At 42.7% G+C, this 17,336-nt stretch overlaps 4 protein-coding genes across 5 annotated transcripts; 3 read left to right on the top strand and 1 right to left on the bottom strand.

Annotated features, from left to right (window-relative positions):
- The first annotated feature begins 284 nt into the window (after positions 1–284).
- Positions 285–8,302, top strand: acsl4a (acyl-CoA synthetase long chain family member 4a). 2 transcript variants are annotated; one of them, XM_058063116.2, is made up of 15 exons: positions 285–418; positions 1,758–2,275; positions 2,353–2,530; positions 2,615–2,724; positions 3,351–3,489; positions 3,862–4,012; positions 4,145–4,268; positions 4,338–4,409; positions 4,492–4,631; positions 4,764–4,936; positions 5,465–5,539; positions 5,620–5,808; positions 5,889–6,003; positions 7,037–7,194; positions 7,285–8,302. In XM_058063116.2, exons 2-15 carry the CDS (start codon positions 1,922–1,924, stop codon positions 7,440–7,442), a joined length of 2,136 nt encoding a protein of 711 aa, XP_057919099.2. In that variant the 5' UTR covers positions 285–418; positions 1,758–1,921; the 3' UTR covers positions 7,443–8,302. The 2 variants fall into 2 exon arrangements, with proteins under 2 accessions (XP_057919099.2, XP_057919100.2); XM_058063117.2 differs by lacking the exon at positions 285–418 and adding an exon at positions 815–1,086.
- On the bottom strand, positions 7,894–9,641 carry nxt2 (nuclear transport factor 2-like export factor 2). Its single transcript, XM_058063121.2, has 4 exons — positions 9,477–9,641; positions 9,263–9,349; positions 8,688–8,832; positions 7,894–8,544 (listed from the first exon to the last, which is right to left on the bottom strand). Exons 1-4 carry the CDS (start codon positions 9,489–9,491, stop codon positions 8,360–8,362), a joined length of 432 nt encoding a protein of 143 aa, XP_057919104.2. The 5' UTR covers positions 9,492–9,641; the 3' UTR covers positions 7,894–8,359.
- A 215-nt stretch (positions 9,642–9,856) lies between these two features.
- Positions 9,857–12,107, top strand: psmd10 (proteasome 26S subunit, non-ATPase 10). The gene is made up of 5 exons (XM_058063118.2): positions 9,857–10,080; positions 10,181–10,279; positions 10,692–10,838; positions 11,166–11,332; positions 11,677–12,107. Exons 1-5 carry the CDS (start codon positions 9,967–9,969, stop codon positions 11,828–11,830), a joined length of 681 nt encoding a protein of 226 aa, XP_057919101.1. The 5' UTR covers positions 9,857–9,966; the 3' UTR covers positions 11,831–12,107.
- Positions 12,108–12,681: 574 nt separating this feature from the next.
- Positions 12,682–17,108, top strand: xiap (X-linked inhibitor of apoptosis). Its single transcript, XM_058063441.2, has 7 exons — positions 12,682–12,798; positions 14,148–14,418; positions 14,785–15,346; positions 15,431–15,530; positions 15,609–15,687; positions 16,180–16,219; positions 16,458–17,108. Exons 2-7 carry the CDS (start codon positions 14,179–14,181, stop codon positions 16,649–16,651), a joined length of 1,215 nt encoding a protein of 404 aa, XP_057919424.2. The 5' UTR covers positions 12,682–12,798; positions 14,148–14,178; the 3' UTR covers positions 16,652–17,108.
- Positions 17,109–17,336: the final 228 nt, after the last annotated feature.

Genomic DNA, 17,336 nt, shown 5'->3' with positions numbered 1-17,336 from the left:
ATGACATTTGGACATAAGCAGTATGATCTAATTTCTTTTAAACACATGGCCTCTAGTTTTCACTGATGGTCCATCTTTAATATTGTATCATATAGTACACACTATTTATAGTTTAACCTCAAACTCTTCCGACATTCATTTAAAATACTGTACGTAACGCTGTATTATGACTCAAGCGTTTTATTATGAAACAACTCAAAAACAGGAAGACGCTGTCTTAGCTCGTGCGCATGCGTACACGGGACGGCGCTTGGAGGGGCTGGGGCTGGGGGGTGGAGGCGTTGAGAAGTTCTCGTTCTCATTGGCCAAGAGAAATGGAATCAGATGACGTAATAGTTCCGGGTTTCTGCGTCCTTACAAGAGGTAACTGTCGGTCATCCGAATGGAGGCACGACTGGCCGGGTGTACACTGCTCAAGGTAAGAATGCCGCTAGCCTGCCAATTAAGCTGGGTATCACTCTCTTGCCGGCCACTGTAATCTTATTACAGACTTTATCCTTTTGTAGATTTATATGGGGGTTAATTGAGGCAGGGCAGCGTTCATTTGCTTTGGTATACTTACTGTTACTATTCAACGTTGTCGGCGGGCATTAACGGTCGCACAAGCTGGCACACTGAAGAGCTGGCGGCTTTTGTCATTTTCCCCACCAACCGTCCTGCTTCAATTTGTCCTATAAAATCTGAAAAAATGACTTATCACAAAAAATGGCACGGTCGTGATATTTCCGACGCACGTGATTGTAATTTACGGGAACATGTTGAATATTGTTACACAAATACGGCATGGCGTCATCTCATGTCGTTATTCAGCGATTCACTCCGTACTTTTATGCTCGGAAAATGAGTCAGCCTCTTGTTTCACAACACGGCCCTTTTTCTTTAATCACAAGCCGTCACGTTGCGTTGGAAGCGGCCATTTACGCATCTCTGTGCTTTACGACATCACGGTTATCATATGCCATGTTGGGGGAGATGCCGGTTCGTGGGTCAGTCATAACAAGTCAACGAGTGAATAGAGAATTAGCCTCAGCAAGGTGTTCACCTAAAAGGTCATCAGGGAGGAAAGCTCGACCTTCACAGGGTGGGGTGAGTGTGTAGTGTGCTGCCATTGGTTGTCTGCTGGAAGATCCTTGTGCTGTGATTATTGCGGGGATGAAGTAGCTGATGAAACCATACTAACCGAACGTGGCCTTTTTAAGGTGACATGTAACCTCGGAGTAATAAGTGGTGATAAGACAATGTACCTTAGGTTACAGACAGTGTACGTAATTAAATAGCAGGGCTGATATCATTTGAAGTTGCCATGAATGTTTCATAGTGATTTATTCAAAAATGAGAATGTATTCAAATGTTTTATTTATATCTGGTTATGCTTGTTGAATTCAAAGCTCTTTATTCAAATGCATGTTGCTATTTTGGGTTTATGCAAAGGTATGAGCTCTTGTTTTCCAGATTTTGTAATTTGGATAATTTCACATTGTAAGGTCATAGTCGATGTTGAAGCAACGGTTGTTCATAAAAGATGAATAACTTCATGTTTACCATAACTCGTTCAATCCCAGCAATTTTTCAAAAGCCGTCACTCCAGTTTCCGGACATTTTTGATGATTTTGCATCATTACGCTGGTGCGTTCATGTACTGTTTACTATTACTGCACTAAAATTGCACTTGTAGCAAGGTAACACTGTATTAGAAGTCAGTAATTGGCAAGTGTATGTGTTGACATTGGTTGACGCTGTTTTCTGCTTTATTGCAGTTAAGGCTTTACATCTGGAGGACAGCAAACCTCGTATTTCAGTACATTCCTGGACTTTGAAGACTCCTGGTCGGACAGTTTTTGAAACCTTTTTGAGGTGTAGCGCACTGAAGCGGGCCTCATCCCTCACACTCCACCCCTGTCGTTTGACTTCCTGTAACGGCATGGGTTTTCAGTCAAATACTGTGCAAACTGTCCTCCTCTTTCCCATCCACCTTCTGGTGTGGCTGTACTCGGTTATCTCCTTCTTACCTTGGTACTATATCACTGGTGCCAGCATGAAGAAGACACTCGCCAAGCGGGTCAAGGCCCGGTCCAAGTCAGGCCTTGCAGAAGGACCGTACCGCTCGGTGGACCACTTTGACGCGCTGGCCAAGGTAGACTTGCCCGGCAAGGACACACTGGATAAGTTGTTTGATTTCTCTGTGGAGCGCTTTGGAAACTCTCCGTGTCTCGGCGTCAGAGATGTGTTGAGTCAGGAGAATGAGATACAGCCCAGCGGGAAAGTTTTTAAAAAGGTAAGAAGAAGAAGTGCGTCTATTCTGGAGGCCAAGCGTGCATGTGAAGACTAACATGGGTGGTTTGCTCCTGCCAGCTGATCCTGGGTGATTATAAATGGCTCTCCTACAACCAAGTGAACACTCTTGTCAGTCAGTTCGGAAGAGGATTGGCAGCTCTCGGCCAGAGGCCCAAAAGCAACATTGCTATCTTCTGTGAGACCAGACCAGAGTGGATGATAACAGCCCAAACATGCTTCAGGCACAATTTCCCATGTATGTATTTCATAGTGTATTGATGTTCTATATTTCACTCATCTGTATATGTATTGTATTCGCTGAATTGTGTTTTCACAACAGTGGTGACCTTCTACGCCACCTTGGGGGAGGATGCCATTGCTTTCGGACTCAATGAATCTGGAGTTTCACATCTTGTTACCAGTGTGGAACTGCTGGAGTCTAAGCTGAAAGTGAGTTTTTACACCTTGGCAACACAAGCTACCATTGGCATTTCTCACATTTTCTACTCCTTTTGTGGGCATAGTAGAGATCACAGCAGGAGAACAGCATGTCTCTTTCCATTCACTCGTAGAAGGAATCCAATACTCTTTTCTGTAAAGGAGAAACACAAATGTCTAAATCCTCCCCTGCCCAAAAATCCAGAGGTTTTTGGACAAGTCAAGCAATACTGGTACTGTTGGTCCTGATGTGTCATCAGTAGGGAAATGGGCTAACCGTGTCAAAGCGCTATACAAGTGAAAGGCCATTTATCATAGTGAAATGGATGAGGACCAAATGTGTGTGACAAAGCTCAGATGAGTGAGCTTATTTTTTCAGTTCTTTGGACTTTTGTCAGGAAAGCAATGTGACGACTTTCATCTGAGCTCCTCATGGCTGTGATTTATCATTATGGTCTTGACTGTCGGATTTGGGGCTGGCAATGGGGTCATTTGCTTTGTCATTAATTCCAGGGGAATTTAGTATTTCTAGCGATCACTGCCTGTAAAGTATTAGTTATTCCAGTAAATGGGCTTTTCTCTTTATAAAGAGCCAGAAAGCTTATGAAAGCATTGTGTTGTGCTCTTGTTTTGTCTAGAACGTGCTTCCGCAGATCCCAAAACTGAAACATATCATCTATGTGGACCAGAAGACGGTGACCACAGAGGGTTACCCAGCGGGACTCTCTATCCACAGCATGCAAGCTGTGCAAGCTCTGGGTGCACTTCCTGAAAACGGTGAGCGTTTGCGCTTTGTCACACCTTGTCTGTGCACGCATTGCCTAGAGGTGAAATTGTACTAAATGTGACATGTTGGATTTAATCCGTCCTCACTTGTGTCATAATCATGTGATATTTTGCCAAACAATTGTACCCAGTTGGATAATGGCATCAGATGCATTAGCTAACAATGCAGCTGTACACCTAGACTCAGGAAACTGTCCAAAAACTCAGCAGCCAAAGCAGGGAAACGCAGACTAATGCCTTTCCCAGCCCTGCTATTTTAATTTGAAGAGTTCACAAGGTGACCAAGGTTTTTCCACAGAGTGTGATGCCTTTTTAGAGGGAAGGGTCATTGGCACAATAATAAATGGTGCTGCTGTTTTGCAGTGGAGCCTGAGATTGTGAAGCCGCAGCCGCCCGACCTGGCTGTGGTCATGTACACGAGCGGTTCCACCGGCCGACCCAAAGGGGTCATGATTGTCCACAGCAATCTGATCGCAGGAATGACTGGCCAGTGTGAACGCATCCCAAATCTTGGGTATGTTCATCATGTTGAACTTTTGAAAGTCAAAGTCAAATGGTTACTTTATGCTAACGTGGCAAATAATGTTTTATAAGCGTTCAAATAGCCCGAAGGATCTCAACCTGTCCTTCCTCTTTGTGCTGGCAGCCCCAGTGACAGTTACATAGCCTACCTGCCTCTGGCTCACGTTCTGGAAATGACAGCAGAGATCTCCTGCGTCACCTATGGATGTCGGATCGGCTACTCTTCCGCCCACACGCTGTCTGATCAGGTAAACATCCTGCAATGTGGACTCAAATCGTCATCTGATTTAACCGTTTATTTTTCCCTCTTCCTTCAGTCGTCCAAAATAAAGAGAGGAAGTAAAGGTGATGCCACTGTGCTTCAACCAACGCTGATGGCAGCTGTGCCGGTAAGAACCCTATTGTTGTACTTCCAAACCAAACTGCACTCGGCAGGATTTCATTGCGGTTTTCTTTTTCTCCGCCGTAAAGGAAATTTTGGATCGCATCAAGAAGAATGTGATGAGCAAAGTGCAGGAGATGGGTTATGTCCAGAAGATGCTCTTCAACCTGGGCTACCAATACAAACTGAAGCAGATCAAGAGAGGCTACGACGCGCCGCTGTGTAACATGTAAGGACCTCTTTTACAGCAACGCCACGTTGGGAATCATAAAATAAAAGCAGAGCAGCAGGTTCTACCGCTACTTAGGTTTGCTCACAGGGTGCCATCGGTTCTCACGGAGTTGCATCTTTGTTTGCGCAGCCTGTTGTTCAAGAAAGTGAACAAGATCCTGGGAGGGCGAGTGCGCTTCATGCTGTCAGGGGGCGCTCCGCTGTCCCCGGCCACGCAGAGGTTCATGAATGTTTGCTTCTGCTGCCCTGTGGGACAAGGCTACGGCCTCACGGAAACCTGTGGAGCTGGCACCATCACCGAGGGTGAGGCCGTGTCCTGACAACACTGCTGTTCTTTTTTATTTTTTTTACTGTTTGTTCACATGTGGTCATAATCAGCACAGAAAGTGGTTAGTTATGATGAAAACATTACAATCAGTAAACATAAGTATCATTGAATTGCATTGGAAGGGGTGACTGACGATATTGCAGCATAATAGTATTCTCAAGGCTGCAGGAATCTCACAACAGCAGAAGTTGCCCAAAAATGCCCTTACAGATGCAAAAGTGCTGATTCTAGCATATTTAAGTATATTGTACAGCTTGGAGAAATCTTAATACAGAAGCTGCTCCTATGAATATGTCATGGCCAGCAAAAAGCGTACAGACAGTGACTTTTGAGGAATGCAGCTTCCTGATTGTGCAACCAAATAAGTTGTCATTGCTCGATCAGGGTTCTGATTGGCTGGAAAAACTCTGAATTTTTTTTTTTTTTAAAATCTAAAAAATGCACATGTGAACATAGCATGCGGCTAACTTGAGGTATTGAATGACTTTATTGCGTCATCACAGTCCCGGACAACAGCACGGGTCGTGTCGGAGCCCCGCTCATCTGCTGTGAGATCAGACTGCGTGACTGGGCTGAAGGTACGTCTTGCATGACTTGTTGCCTCTTGTTGCGCATTCCATCCACGTCGACCTGGCTTGCCTTTTGCTGCTGTCATCAGGCGGCTACACCAGCAAAGATAAGCCCAACCCAAGAGGGGAAGTCCTGATTGGTGGCCCCAACGTGACCATGGGCTACTTCAAGTACGAGAGCAAGGAGGAGGACTTCTTTGTGGATGAGAGCGGTCAGAGGTGGTTTTGCACGGGCGATGTCGGCGAGGTTCACCCAGACGGCTGTCTCCAAATAGTTGGTGTGTGTCGCAGCGATGGCAAGTCATCACGGAAAAATAATGTGTATTCAAACGCGGATTGGATCTTTTTTGTTGTTCAGACCGGAAGAAAGACTTGGTCAAACTGCAGGCGGGGGAGTATGTGTCCCTTGGGAAGGTGGAGTCTGCTCTGAAGAACAGCTCGCTCATAGACAATATCTGTGTTTACGCAAACAGGTGAGTCACATGACATCTTTGGGTAATACATGCAAAGCGAGGGGGGGGGGTCAGACTGACATGTGATGGATGGTTCAATCAAGGCAGAGACACTCTATGTACTCTATGTACTGCATACAGTACTATTACAGTACTGTATGCAGTTTATCATCCTCAACAATTCACTCATTCATTCATTTTCTACCACTTTTCCTCACGAGGGGGGCAGGAGCCTATCCCAGCTGTCTTCGGGTGAGAGACTGGTGGCCAGCCAATCACAGGGCACATATAGACAAACAACCATTCACACTCACATTCATACCTGTGGCCAATTAACCTAGCATGTTTTTGGAATGTGGGAGGAAACCAGAGAAAACCCACGCATGCAAACTCCACACAGAGATGGCCGAAGGTGGCATTGAACTCGGGTCTCCTAGCTGTGAGGCCTGCGTAGTAACCACTTGTTCACCGTGCAGCACCAATTTACATTTTTTTTAGTCAAAATGTTTTACTCTGAAAATATTTTTTTTGCACAGAAAACACATCTCCTTCACCCAAAGTCTGTAATAATTCATAAATATATGCAAGTAAAATGTGTAGTATCACTGTTAAAACGTTGAGATTTCCCACTTGGTGGTTTTTGAAGGCACCACAGTTGCTGTGAAACGCAAAAGTAAAGCTTGGATACAACAGTGCAGGCTGCTTGTTGAGAAGAGTGATGGATGCTTTTATCAGTCTAGTGACTTGTACATTGTTGTCTGAATATTCGCAAAATATAGCAACAAAGTTGCTGACTTGGCAACACTGATCCCTCCTGCAGTCTGGCAGACCATGTGTTGATGACGTGTGTCATCTACTGTCTGGAGTTGGAATGACGAGCTACATTCAGAGAGCCCTTTTCTATTGTTGAGGGAACACTGGAACACATAAAAAAATAATAATGTAGCATCCGCCAGCGTTTCCTCCAATAAGCTTGACTTTCCAAAGTCTCCCATTCCCATCTAGTAATGCGTCTCAGCTGCAGTAGACGTGTCATGTCTTTCCTTTGTTGCAGTGACCAGAACTACGTGATAAGCTTTGTGGTTCCCAACCAGAAGCGTCTGATGGAACTGGCCAAGCAGAGAGGAATAGCCGCTTCCTGGGAAGAGCTGTGCACACACCCCGATATGGAGAAAGAGGTCCTGGGGGAGATCAAGCAAGTGGCCGCCAACAGTAAGACCATTACATCCCCGCCTCTTTCTAGTTTCCCAGGCCATGAACGTAGCCGAGGGGAATTAAGTCGTCTTCTTTTCACCACTGTAGTTAAACTCCAGCGCTTTGAGATTCCCGCCAAGGTCCACCTGAGCGCCGAGCCATGGACGCCCGAGACGGGTCTTGTCACGGACGCGTTTAAGCTGAAGCGGAAAGAGCTGAAGAACCACTATCTCCACCACATTGAGAGAATGTACGGGGGCAAATAACCTCTCCCAGCCTTGACCACTCTTGTTACCTGTAAATAGTTTTCCTGTTAACTGTGGGATTTCTGTGCTGCCACACCAATGGAAACGGGCACAACAGGGAAGTTGTAAATGGTTGTAGCTGCTGATCCATCTGTGCCGCTGGTGCGTAGAATACGGTTGTCTGAAAATGTCTGTTGGTACTTTGTTGCTCTTTTAAAAGAAAAAGTCACTCCATGTGTTGCTAACGCTATGTTACCTTCATGGAAATCTTAATGATTGCAACGCTCTTTTGTAGTTGGAGTACTAATGTTACTGTGCCTTCAGTCTGCAGCACTTGTGGCGTTTTGATAATAGTCCAGCGTTCAAAACTGCCTTGTGAAAAGTTTACAAGAGGTCACCAACAACCCCTATCCAGAGATATGCTTGATAACTTAATTTATTCTGGCTAAAGTGGTTTTATTCATGCTATTTGTGTAGTCATGCTGAAAATAAGACCCAATGTGTAACACAAACGACTCAGGAAGATCAGCAAATGTTTTATTTAATGAAACTGCCAAAAGTGGGTTGTTGCACTTGGAGACACGCTCGTCTCATCAGCATCTTGTTTTAAGAGCAAGATGAACCGTGGATGTGCTTTACGGCAGTAGCAAAGTTTTTCAGCTGACAGTAATATAGATCATGTTTTTCTTGAGTTTACAGGATTATGAACAAGTTGGTGTAAAGGGGAAAATGACCATGTCAATATAGGAGTGTTTTATATGTATTTCTATGTGTGGAAACACCAATTTATGGACTTGTTTGTATAATGCACATAGTGCTGTTAGGATCACAGGCCTTGTTCAAGCTTTTTCCTGAGAATAAATACCTTTTTCATATTCAAACTTGGAATTCTTTTATTACAAAAATACAATCATTGGACAGTTACGCTGAAGAAAGCATCAGCTGTTCCAGTCTTGAAAACGAAAACAGTCACTCGCAATCTTCCACACTGGCTGCTCGTTGTTGGGTGAAGCCTGAGCCGTTAAAAGGAAGTTCTGGTTGAAGAAACGCTGCTTGTTCCCCTCAAACTTCACGGTACCGCCAGTCACTACCAGCAGAGTCATCTGGCCTTGGGTTGCTTGTTCTGTACGAGATGAGACTTTGCTCAGTTTAGTTTTTACATGCATAAAACAATCAAAGGTGTCACCGTTCCCAAAACACAATGTGGCAATAACACAACACAAATGCCTTGTTCCTTTATTGGCTCTAAATGGCCAGTTGACATACCGTGAACTGGTTGACAATCCAGCGTGTGAACTTGGAACTCGCTTGAAGGTAGCGCCTCAAAGAACTCTCCCAGGGCGTCTAGTCCCGACACGGTGTTTCCATTCCACACCAAGGTTGCCTTGTCCAAGTACAGTCGGGTCAGGTTCTGAAACAACAAATACAACACAAACAAATAGCAATGCTGAGATTGTGGCTGGTACAATAGCACTAGGAATTATACTTAATTCCATCATTATTTATATTAGTTATACATTATTCTTTATGTTCTGTATTTTTCTTTAATAATTAATTGTAATGATCAGCCTATTATCACATTGTTCTCCAGACACTAATTTACAGGACCACCAGCGCCAACGCTGGTCACAGCAAAAAGTGCATCCCATTTTGCCTCTTTTTCAAAATAAAAGTTAAAAAACTGGATAAACGTTGTAACTGACATGTAACCAACTTACATATCCTGGCCACATTATAGCATGCATTTAAATCTAAAAGGGTCATAATGGGAAGTATTTGCTTCACGTGTTTATCATAATGACAATGAAACGGGAAGGTGTTCCTTTAAATGTACTACTCACCCTTCTCTTCTTATCCACACAGTCATAGTAAATGTTGACAAATTCCTCCGAATATCTGCACGACTGATCAACATGGGTTCGAAAATCCTGAGATAGTAAACAACAAGAGAAAGATGTACGCCGTCCTCCATTAAAACACGCTGGTTCAAAACTAGCCACAAGCTAACGGCATCGTGTGGCTTGTACCCATAAAACGGTTTCAATTGTAGCTTACCAGGGTAGCCGCCATTAGCAATAAAGTCAGTCAGGAAAAGTCAGTTTGTGAGTACTGTAATACTGTATATTATTTATATTATCTACAGTTGTTTATTGCCATCGGTTTCTTGGTGTGAGTATCATGGATGTCCGTTTTACTTCCTCCATGAGTAACTCAACCTACCAAATTAAAATAATTGTTCAATATAATGCAATGTCACTGGCCGCTGTAGTGGTTACATGCCGTTTAATACATTGAAATGTTACTTACTGAAATTTTATTGTAAATGAATATAAAAAAGGATTGAAATATTGAAGATTTCAATGTCACATCTTCGAGATGTCACGCTTGGTGTTTTATTGTGAAGACTTTAAACTCACACGAGGCGGAAGTTGAAATCATAATTTCCTGAGTCATTGCTCTTACGTTTCAAATCTACCACATCGCGCATATGCTGTTACTCTATTGTTCAGAACATTATTTGAAACCGATTTAAGTTTATTTGCGAATGGAGGGCTCCGTGTCAAACGTAGACGTGTGTAATTTAGCTTATATGGGGCACTTTGAAAAATTAAAAGAGTGCATTTTGTCAGATAAAACTCTTGCTTGCAAAACAGACCAGGTAAGAATGCACGACACAGCAAGATGTTTTGTTGACGTGACAATGGCACCACTAAACCATGTGCTGCATATTGTCATATTTGACTTTTCTCCTATTCCAGGATCACAGAACTGCCCTGCATTGGGCATGTTCGGCTGGCCATACCGACATTGTTTCCTTTCTGCTTGATGTGGGAGTTGAAGTCAACCTCCAAGATGATGTATGGATCAAAACGCAGTAAAAAGGAACATTATTGTTCTGCTAATCTACTGTTTTGCCAGTCATGGTAACATGGTGCATTAAGCTACACATTTACATGACACTTAAGCATACCAACAACTATTTATTGAGGCATTGGAGCCATAGTCAGGTTTGGTTATGACGTATTTATAAATGGCTAAACGAACAGAAGTAGTAGTTGGTAGTTTCTCACATGAAAATATCAAAATAGCCCCCACATCCTTTGACTAGTTTCTCTCAGAGATCAATAAAGTATTTATCTATCCATCTGGCCCCATTGTGGAAAAGTAATGCCGCCAATATCAAGTGCCAAAATGCCAATGGGAATATCCAAACACAACGGGAGCTATTATACGCTACTTTAATTGCCACATATTACATATTATTTCCAGGCTGCATGGACCCCTCTTCACATTGCAGCGTCTGCAGGCAGAGAGGACATTGTCCGAGCGCTCATATCCAAAGGTGCTCAGCTGAACTCTGTCAATCAAAATGGATGCACTCCCCTACATTACGCTGCCTCCAAGGACAGATACGAGGTAACGACCTAACTTTCTAACCACATAACCACATTTTAGTACCCCCATTGTTACAAAAAGTACTGTGTGTATTTTGTTTGTGTCTTGCTATATTGGTTTGAGGTCGTGCCACTGATTTGGCCAGTGACAAACATTCTTAGCTTTAAGAATAGAACTGTATGGCTTTAGCACGGTATGTCTGTGGTCACTGTGAAGAGTATCTGTTTTATAGCATTTGTGTGACTAGAGAGTCTAGCAAAACTGGTTTTGCAGTATTACATGAACACACAGATCAGAAAATGTGTTAACTACCAGAAAACTGTTTTATTTATGACTATTTCCTTCCAGATAGCCTTGCTGTTGCTTGAAAACGGGGCCGACCCTAATGCCACAGACAAACTGGATTCCACTCCCCTTCACAGAGCGTCGGCCAAGGGCAACTATCGCCTCATTCAGCTGCTCCTCAAGCAGTGTGCCTCAACCAACATCCAGGACTCGCAGGGCAACACGGCACTGTACGTATGGAGCAACATGCAGACACGGCCCAGTGGACGTGAAATGCATGTTTGCAAAACAATTACAAAATGTCTCCATAACGTGTTTATAACACGCTGCCATCCAAATATCCAAAGAATTTAGAGCCCTTTGAGACAGCTCGGTTCAGAGGGCTGTTTTTTGGGGGCTGTCTTATGCAAATGGACCACCGTAGTGCCAGTGCTAATAATCATAAATAAAAATAATGCTTATGTAAGCTACACAAACGATACTTGACTATACAAGTTTTCCATAAAACGGCCCTTTTTAAAGTCAAAATTACAAGTATTCTTGTTTGCAACTATATTTGTATTTTTGACACCAGTCACCTGGCGTGCGATGAGGAGCGCGTCGAAGCGGCCAAGCTCTTGGTGGAACACGGGGCCAGCATCTACATCGAGAACAAGGAGGAGAAAACCCCACTCCAGATAGCCAAGGGTTGCCTGGGCAACATGCTTCGTCGAATTGTGGAAGGATGAATCCTTACCCGAACCACAGGTGCGGTTCACATTGGAACACACGCCATTCGTCACCCGCTTTCCTGCTCCAGTGTGTTTGGTCACAAGACCGGTGACGAGTGGGAGATGTGACATTGTGCAGGAGAAGTGGAAGTGTCCTGCTTCCTCACCAGTTGCACCACTGTTGATGTGTTTGACCAAAAATATGGACATGTTTGGACAACAAAATTCCAGCCCGTTTTCTGGGAAGTTTGATGCGTTGCACAAAGTCCAATAAAATCAGTGTTCAGTGTGTTAAGTGTGTGTGCTCGTCATTTTTTTTACCTTTGAGGTTAAGTCCTCGCTGACTTATTTTCACTGGAAATAATGTAAAATCTTTTGTTACAATCTGTTATCATTAAACAATTATTAATTATACAGGAAATGTAAGCAACATTTGAACATTCAGCATTTTGTAGGTACTGCACGCCCACTCCGCTGTGATTGGTCACATACCCAAAGGACTTCCTGACTATGAACCATATAAGGAAGTCCGCCCCTTTCCAAATGCGAAAACCTCATTATCTGAAACTTTGGCATAATTTAATAAGAAAATACAACATTCTAACCTACATTCATAGGTAACAAAAGTGGAAAAAGTATAGTGGGTCCCCTTTTAATATCAAACTGATTGTACCTGTCATATACATACGGGTCCTTGATATTGATACTATATATATAAGGCCACCCCATGTGAAACAGCATGTCTTTGACAACAGCTTTCATTTTAAGAGTTAAAAAAATATAAAGCTATTTAGCATAGTTTCCAAAAAGTTCGTTTAACAACCGTCAAAAGTGCGAGCTCTTGAGTCTTTATTCAGGCCTTTAATGTGGTCACGTGGTGTGCGCAAACCATACTGCGCACAATGAGCCACTTCCTGAACAAGGGAGTCATCGCTGGCTGACTTTCTCGCAGTTAAGTTGTGGATTTAGGAACTGGACAATTACAGGTAAATCACAAATATATAAACATATTTCAACTCTCGCAGTGACACCTTTGTACACCTACGTAGAATAGCTAAGATAGCCAAGCTAGCTAAATGTTTGCAGCTAGCACGAAGCCATTAAGGCGAATGTCATTCGTTTTTCCGTGTACCTAACGATATGGAGATAAACGTTTAACGTTTATCTCATTACTGATGAGCAGAAGCAGTTAACTCCTCATCCACCCAAGTGTGTCTGCTGGCTGGCTCAAAAAAAAGCAGCAGGAGTCGTCAAGTTGTGACTATTGACTCAAATGTCACTTGGAGTACAACAACAAAGGCACGTCAACTTTAACCCTGTTGTTGTTTAAAACTCACTTCAACTTTGCTTGTCATTCGTTGCTCATACAATGAGAGTACAAAGATCACAGGTTCCTTATTGATTCTTCTTTTTGAACTCTAGCTTACTGTTTATTATTGCTTTCAAACATGCTTGAGAAATATCACGTTTGCCCATTTATGTTGGAAAAGGAATAGGAAGAAACGGCAACCCTTGTCTATATCTCAGCACTTACTTACTTAATTAATGTAATTAGTCACCAGATAAAGTAGTTATTGTGTAACCTTTGACTTTCCTTTGACAATCCTTTAAATATGTAAACGTATGTATATGTTGAGATGTTTCATGGGCTGAGGGCTGAGCTCGTGACTTGCAGCTCTCAATGATGTAAAAGCCTAGCAGTCTACAACTGAACTGAGGCAATGTTTTTGCTTGAAATGTAATGATATGGCCGGGGTAAAATATTAGAAACTCTTCTTAGTATGCATTCGAGCAGTTGTACACCAAGAACCTTTACTGTCATTGTATGTATTACTATCATTACACTTGTTCTTTATTGGCATGGTATGTCTTACTGTGTGGCAAAGGGATACACCCAGTTCAGTACTGAAGGAGGCTGTACTGAGCCGTGTACTAGACAGTCCTGCCCCACCCATGCCCATCCCACATACAGCATGGCCCACGTACATCATGTTCCAACACCTCCATGTGATAGTGTGGCTGCACCTGGCAACATCTTAGCAATAACACTCTATGGACTACACACAGAAAACAATTTGATCAATTTTTATCTCGTGACATTGTCATGTATTTACAGTTGCCAATGAGAACATGTGCAGTAAATATGACCATCATTTTTAATACTTGGATGGAGGTCTTTGCCGTCAATGAGGACCATGGGTAGCATCAGATTTTGTTGAAAGTTTATGTGTACTGTCCAAATACTGTTAATAACGGAGGTGCATCTATCTTATGCCCACTTCACACAGATGCAGTGACTGTGTTTTCTAACGTTTTCCTGTTGATATTCCCACAGTTGACATCGCAGTCCCCTTCTTGCTGCTATCATGGCAGACCTCAGAGAAGACGGCGAATTAAACACAGATCACGCCACAGACTTCTCCCTGATGAGCAACCGCCTTCACTCATTCCACGGGTCCAGTGTGGCCAAGCAGGTGCCAGCAGAGCGACTGGCCCGAGCCGGCTTCTACTTCACCGGCCATGCCGACCGTGTCCGCTGTTTCAGCTGTAGGACGACTGTGGAAAACTGGTGCATGGGAGATACACCCGTGGAAAGGCATAAGGAGGTACATGTAACAGAATAGCGACAAACAGCAGTGTTCCTTTGGTGTGCCCCCCCCCTTTTATTTTTTTGTTTTTTTAGAACCGTTGCCCTCACTCACATTATAAAGGAAGCGTGTAGTGTCTGCTTTTTAACACACTTCAGAATGTCTTACTCACAGTACGAATTAGGTATGCACAATAAATAGTGGGGTGATATGAGGAATGATGACATCATACAAATAAATCCTTAACATTAAAAAATAGCTCCAATAACCAACAATTTACTAAAACGTTTCATACGGTCCTCAGGCTCCCAACAGATAGATTGCATTCATGTGGCAAACACTGCAGATTCCTTTTCACTATTCATTATATTTTCTGTCTCATAGGTTTCTCCATCTTGCAAGTTCCTCAGCTGTACTCATCGCACCGATTTCAACCGGACTTGTGATAGCACGTCCAGGTACAATGAAGAAGCAGAAGACATGGAATATCGTCTGAGGACAGGAGAGGTGGTTGACGAGTCCACCTACCCAATGGTGCCTCACATGAGGAGGGAGGACGCCAGGCGTCAGACCTTCTCATCTTGGCCGTCGACTTCTCCCGTGACACCCAGAGACCTGGCTGAAGCAGGCCTCTACTACTTGGGCCAGGGCGACCGGGTGCAGTGTTTTTGCTGTGGTGGCATGCTCGGGGGCTGGGAAACGGGGGACACAGCCTGGGGAGAACACACCAAACATTTTCCTTACTGTTTCTTCATCCTGGGCCATGACGTGGGCAACGTCCCTTCCGAGGGGGGCATGGCAGAGGACAGCAGCAGCAGTAGTAGTAGACCACAAAGGATCAGTCATGTACCCATGGGGAGTTTTGAATTGAGGCTTTCTAGCTTTGCAGAGATCCAGCACCCAATAGATCATGCAAGGCTGGCAAGAGCTGGTTTCTACAGCACAGGTAGATCAATCTATTACATTTTCATATCATAGTCATAGTACTCTGAATGAGTGCCTGAATTTGTAATTTGTGGTGTGTGTGTAGGGACAGGAGACAGTGTGTTGTGTTTTCGATGTGGTGGAGGGTTAAAAGGCTGGCAGCCTGATGAAGACCCATGGGAAGAACATGCCAAAAACTACCCTGGGTAAGAGCAACATTGAGAAACTTAACACGTAAGCATCTATCCTTTCCCTGGAGTTAACATTCATGCTTTTGAATCCAGATGCAGCTTCTTGTTAGCAGAAAAAGGACAGGAATTTGTCAACAATATCCAGCTGCAAGACCCTCAGCGAAACAAAGCTGTAAGACAACAGTACTCGCTTTGGCACTTCATCAATATTATCAACAATTGTAAAGCAAACGTTTGAATTGAAATGGAAACAATAAAAAGCGTTATCAGTGGGATTATCAAACCGCTGACCTCTATCAGTAATTTATCATTCCAAACTAGTTAATTTCCTCACATAACAAGTCGTTCCAATTTCCAAAAACACAGACAAACATTTGACAAATTACCTTTTTTTTAAAAAAATTGAGAAGCTATTCAATAACACGTTGGAGGAACAGATGAAATACAGGAAGGGAATAAATGTATTGGATTAAATAAGAGATGTTTCTTCCTACTCCTTTTGGACACGCAAAACTGTGATTTGTACTATGTGACGTATTCCACTGTATTGTGTTCATGTTCAACTAAAAGTAAACCATTACCATTAGATCAGGGACTTGTTACGCTACAGTTGATCCACACCAAGCTTTGTTTCTATTTTAACTCTGAATACATGTGCTTTCAGACAACAAGTCACCAGAATGGATTCACAGCAGACACAAATGGTAAATGCATTTCATTGCCTACGTTCAAAACCTCTGTTAGACAAGATGATAATCACGGGAATGCCAGAGTTCCTCCTGGAACCAATATCACAATATTGTGCTAACGTACGTTATAGTCGTATGACAGCACAATGTGCAATAATGAATATATTTTTTAAAAAAATGTAAGAATTATCATACTGATACTATCCTCTGTAATGATACGTATTTTATATAATTTCCTTGTGCTGTCTTTTAGATGAAGACCCACTGGAGACACTACGGAAACTGCAGAGGGAGAAACAGTGCAAAGTGTGTATGGACAGAGATACTTGCATTGTCTTCATCCCCTGTGGTCATCTGGCCACTTGTGAGGAGTGTTCACAGGCTCTCGTCAAGTGTCCAATCTGTTGTGGGTCCATCACACAAAGGGTCAAGACATACATCGCTTAAGGAAGACTCACTTCACAATCCAACTTTCTGCGCTGCTTTTCCTCTCTTCCTGAAATTGTATTTTAATAAGTGTAGATAGGCTGTAAGAGCATACTGTATGTAAGACAACAAAGCTATGACTTATTGTCATGATGATTATTATTATTGTACATAGGTAGGTCAATAGTGCAGAAACACTAATGTCTATTCCCATTGTCATTCCTGAGGTGCCTTTCACTATAGGTTTGCTTTTTATTTGAGGTGTTTCAAATGGCTCAGATGATCTGGTCATGGGAAATAATATACAGTAATATCACATAATATGCTCAATTGTGTCAGGTACTTAATACTTGATATATTTAACATTTTATTTGTACCCAGATCCGCTATGTCGTGTTTAAAAAGTTCCACAAATATTTTATCAACTTGTGTGAAGTGAAATTTGTTTCAGCAATAAAATGTATTATTTGATTATCAATGTTTTGGATTATTTCTACATGTGCACACAAATTACTAGTAAATGTTCAAACATGCATGTATTTTTATGCTACATTGATTGGTCTCAATTTGTCTTACATATTTCTGAAAAAATATTTCAACAATTTAAATGTCACATTTGATTGATTGAAGAGCACAAATAAGAAAGCAGCATCATTTCATATTAAAAATAGTTTTATTTCGCATTTCCTGTATCGTTCCAGTTGTG

The sequence above is a fragment of the Doryrhamphus excisus genome, linkage group LG22 (genome assembly GCF_037039965.1).
Source record: "Doryrhamphus excisus strain RoL-2023G ecotype Guam linkage group LG22, RoL_Dexc_Guam_v1.1, whole genome shotgun sequence".
Lineage (NCBI taxonomy): Eukaryota > Metazoa > Chordata > Actinopteri > Syngnathiformes > Syngnathidae > Doryrhamphus > Doryrhamphus excisus.
The sequence above is the reverse complement of the archived record's forward strand: the minus strand, read 5'-3'. Positions and strand labels throughout refer to the sequence as shown.

Bases quoted from the DNA above. Each gene is read 5' to 3' on its own strand.
- nxt2 (XM_058063121.2), bottom strand. The intron at 8,833-9,262 runs GTGAGTAGTACA...TTGTTGTTTCAG, and splicing joins GTGTGGATAAGAAGAGAAGG to AACCTGACCCGACTGTACTT. The intron at 8,545-8,687 runs GTATGTCAACTG...CATCTCGTACAG, and splicing joins GGATTGTCAACCAGTTCACG to AACAAGCAACCCAAGGCCAG.
- acsl4a (XM_058063116.2), top strand. From the start codon at position 1,922: ATGGGTTTTCAGTCAAATACTGTGCAAACTGTCCTCCTCTTTCCCATC. The intron at 5,540-5,619 runs GTACGTCTTGCA...TGCTGTCATCAG, and splicing joins ACTGCGTGACTGGGCTGAAG to GCGGCTACACCAGCAAAGAT. The intron at 5,809-5,888 runs GTGTGTGTCGCA...TTTGTTGTTCAG, and splicing joins CGGCTGTCTCCAAATAGTTG to ACCGGAAGAAAGACTTGGTC.
- xiap (XM_058063441.2), top strand. From the start codon at position 14,179: ATGGCAGACCTCAGAGAAGACGGCGAATTAAACACAGATCACGCCACA. The intron at 15,531-15,608 runs GTAAGAGCAACA...TTTTGAATCCAG, and splicing joins CATGCCAAAAACTACCCTGG to ATGCAGCTTCTTGTTAGCAG. The intron at 15,688-16,179 runs GTAAGACAACAG...ATGTGCTTTCAG, and splicing joins ACCCTCAGCGAAACAAAGCT to ACAACAAGTCACCAGAATGG.
- psmd10 (XM_058063118.2), top strand. From the start codon at position 9,967: ATGGAGGGCTCCGTGTCAAACGTAGACGTGTGTAATTTAGCTTATATG. The intron at 10,839-11,165 runs GTAACGACCTAA...ATTTCCTTCCAG, and splicing joins CCTCCAAGGACAGATACGAG to ATAGCCTTGCTGTTGCTTGA. The intron at 11,333-11,676 runs GTACGTATGGAG...TTTTGACACCAG, and splicing joins TCGCAGGGCAACACGGCACT to TCACCTGGCGTGCGATGAGG.